Consider the following 1,843-nt stretch of genomic DNA (forward strand, 5'->3'; position numbering starts at 1 on the left):
TGCAGGTGAAATCCAATTTGATTATCTCAGATCGAGCTGAACGAAATGACAGATCTATGCTATATTAAGGAATTGTAACACCAGCTGTATCATGTTAACCATGATGGTAAGAAACACGATGGGCGTCATTTATTGAAATTTATCCAAAATGATTGGGAATCTCCGGCTGCTATCCTGCTTAAGCCAATCGTAGAGACAGAAAACGCTGTACGTGGCAGGCTATTAATTGCAAAGAATTCTGCAACAAATAGTGGGTCTTTTCGACAGCCAGAATGAAGGGGAAGGGCTTCGAATTTGCAGAATCCGACGTCAGATTCGGACTCAGCACCCATTTTTACCCTATATATCTAAATGTCGATATAGGTTTTAGAGCGGCAAAACACCTTTATTATAGCGCAAAGTCCGTCCAAGGTTTGGTGGCCGGGACAATAGGCAGCATCGCAGATGCCCAGGAGTGGCATGCGAGTTGCGGTCAACACGCGAAGAAGCGTTCACGGGTACATGTATTGAGCAACGCGTTGAGGCTCCTGTCTTGCCATGGAGTAATTTGCGGAAGCCCCGCTGGAAAGCCAGGCAATGGATGGTTGCCGTCTCAAGGCACCAAGACTTTCCCTGCTCACGCAAGCCGTGGCCAATTTGTCGGTACATTCACAATCTGAAATTGTACGAAAGTTGAAGTGCTTTAGAATGGACACATTTTATCACTGGTAGGGGGTATTGTGTAAGCGAATTCAACATTTGGGATGATGAACAGCTAGCTGACACATAGCTGACACAAAAGCGCTATCCATGCTGTCTTCACGTCAAGCCCGTGATCTATTGTCCGCTCGCGATTGGTGACTGCCACATTGCATGTTAATGCCGCCGCGAAAGAAAATGACGCGAGCTACGATGAGCATGATGTCTCCCATTTCGGTGTACCAAAATTAAAATGTTAGATGAGGTCATTGATATTAAATTAATAAATACTCCAGAGTAATACATTTACAATTTATCAGGGTGTCTTGTCCTAATTGCAGCAACCAAAATGGAGCTTGCACGCCCATCACGTCGCTGTAAACCAAGTGTCACTCGACTTTCATCCCCTCCAAAGTGTCATACTTCAAGAGGACGTCTGCTGTCATTGTTGCATCCTTCCTCGAACGCGATAGTGGCACACGCGGGAAAGGCCTGGGCAGTCATGTACGCCATGAACCTCAAATTCTGCTCCTCCCTCGACCTAGCGCCATCAAAAGCTTCGAAGCCGATGAAGCCTTTGCCACTGCTCATTCGCCTACGTGCCTCCTGCAGTCAACTGCGATGTTATCTCTTTCGAACATACTCTCGCATCCGGTCGTGGTTGGGCTGATCGTCGCAGCTGCAGGCGCCACACTCCTGTCCGTTTCCAATAGCTACGCAATCGACTCGGACGATGAAGAAGAGAAAGTCAAACCGGTCCCGTATCTGCCCGGTGGACACCCGATTCTGGGACATACGCTGCTCATGGCTCGCAACCTCGATCGGTTCCAGGACTGGCTGGTCGAGGCCAGTGTCGCTCGCAACGGAGCGCCGTTCGTACTGCGCCAACCGGGCAAGAACGACTGGTTGTTCTCGGCTCGACCCGAGGATTTTGAGCAAATTCTCAAAGTGCACTTTGATACATTTATCAAAGGGCCTCAAGTGCGAGAGCTGCTCGATGACTTTATGGGGGAGAACATTGTCATTATCAATGGACATCGCTGGAAATTCCCAACGCAAAGCACTCGTCAACTTGTTCACGGCCAGAGCGTTGCGTGACCACATGACTCCGATCGTGCGAAAGTGCGCGTCGGGCGTTGCAACGCGTGTTTGCCCAGGCTGCAAA

The 1,843-nt window shown here is 49.1% G+C and overlaps 1 protein-coding gene across 1 annotated transcript; it reads left to right on the forward strand.

Moving 5' to 3' along the window:
* Positions 1–576: 576 nt before the first annotated feature.
* On the forward strand, positions 577–1,776 carry PITG_15897 (uncharacterized protein; the record flags this gene model as incomplete). The annotated part of the gene is made up of 2 exons (XM_002898085.1): positions 577–642; positions 1,291–1,776. 2 exons carry the CDS (start codon positions 577–579, stop codon positions 1,774–1,776), a joined length of 552 nt encoding a protein of 183 aa, XP_002898131.1.
* Positions 1,777–1,843: the final 67 nt, after the last annotated feature.

The sequence above is a fragment of the Phytophthora infestans genome, genomic scaffold (assembly GCF_000142945.1).
Source record: "Phytophthora infestans T30-4 supercont1.39 genomic scaffold, whole genome shotgun sequence".
NCBI lineage: Eukaryota > Oomycota > Peronosporomycetes > Peronosporales > Peronosporaceae > Phytophthora > Phytophthora infestans.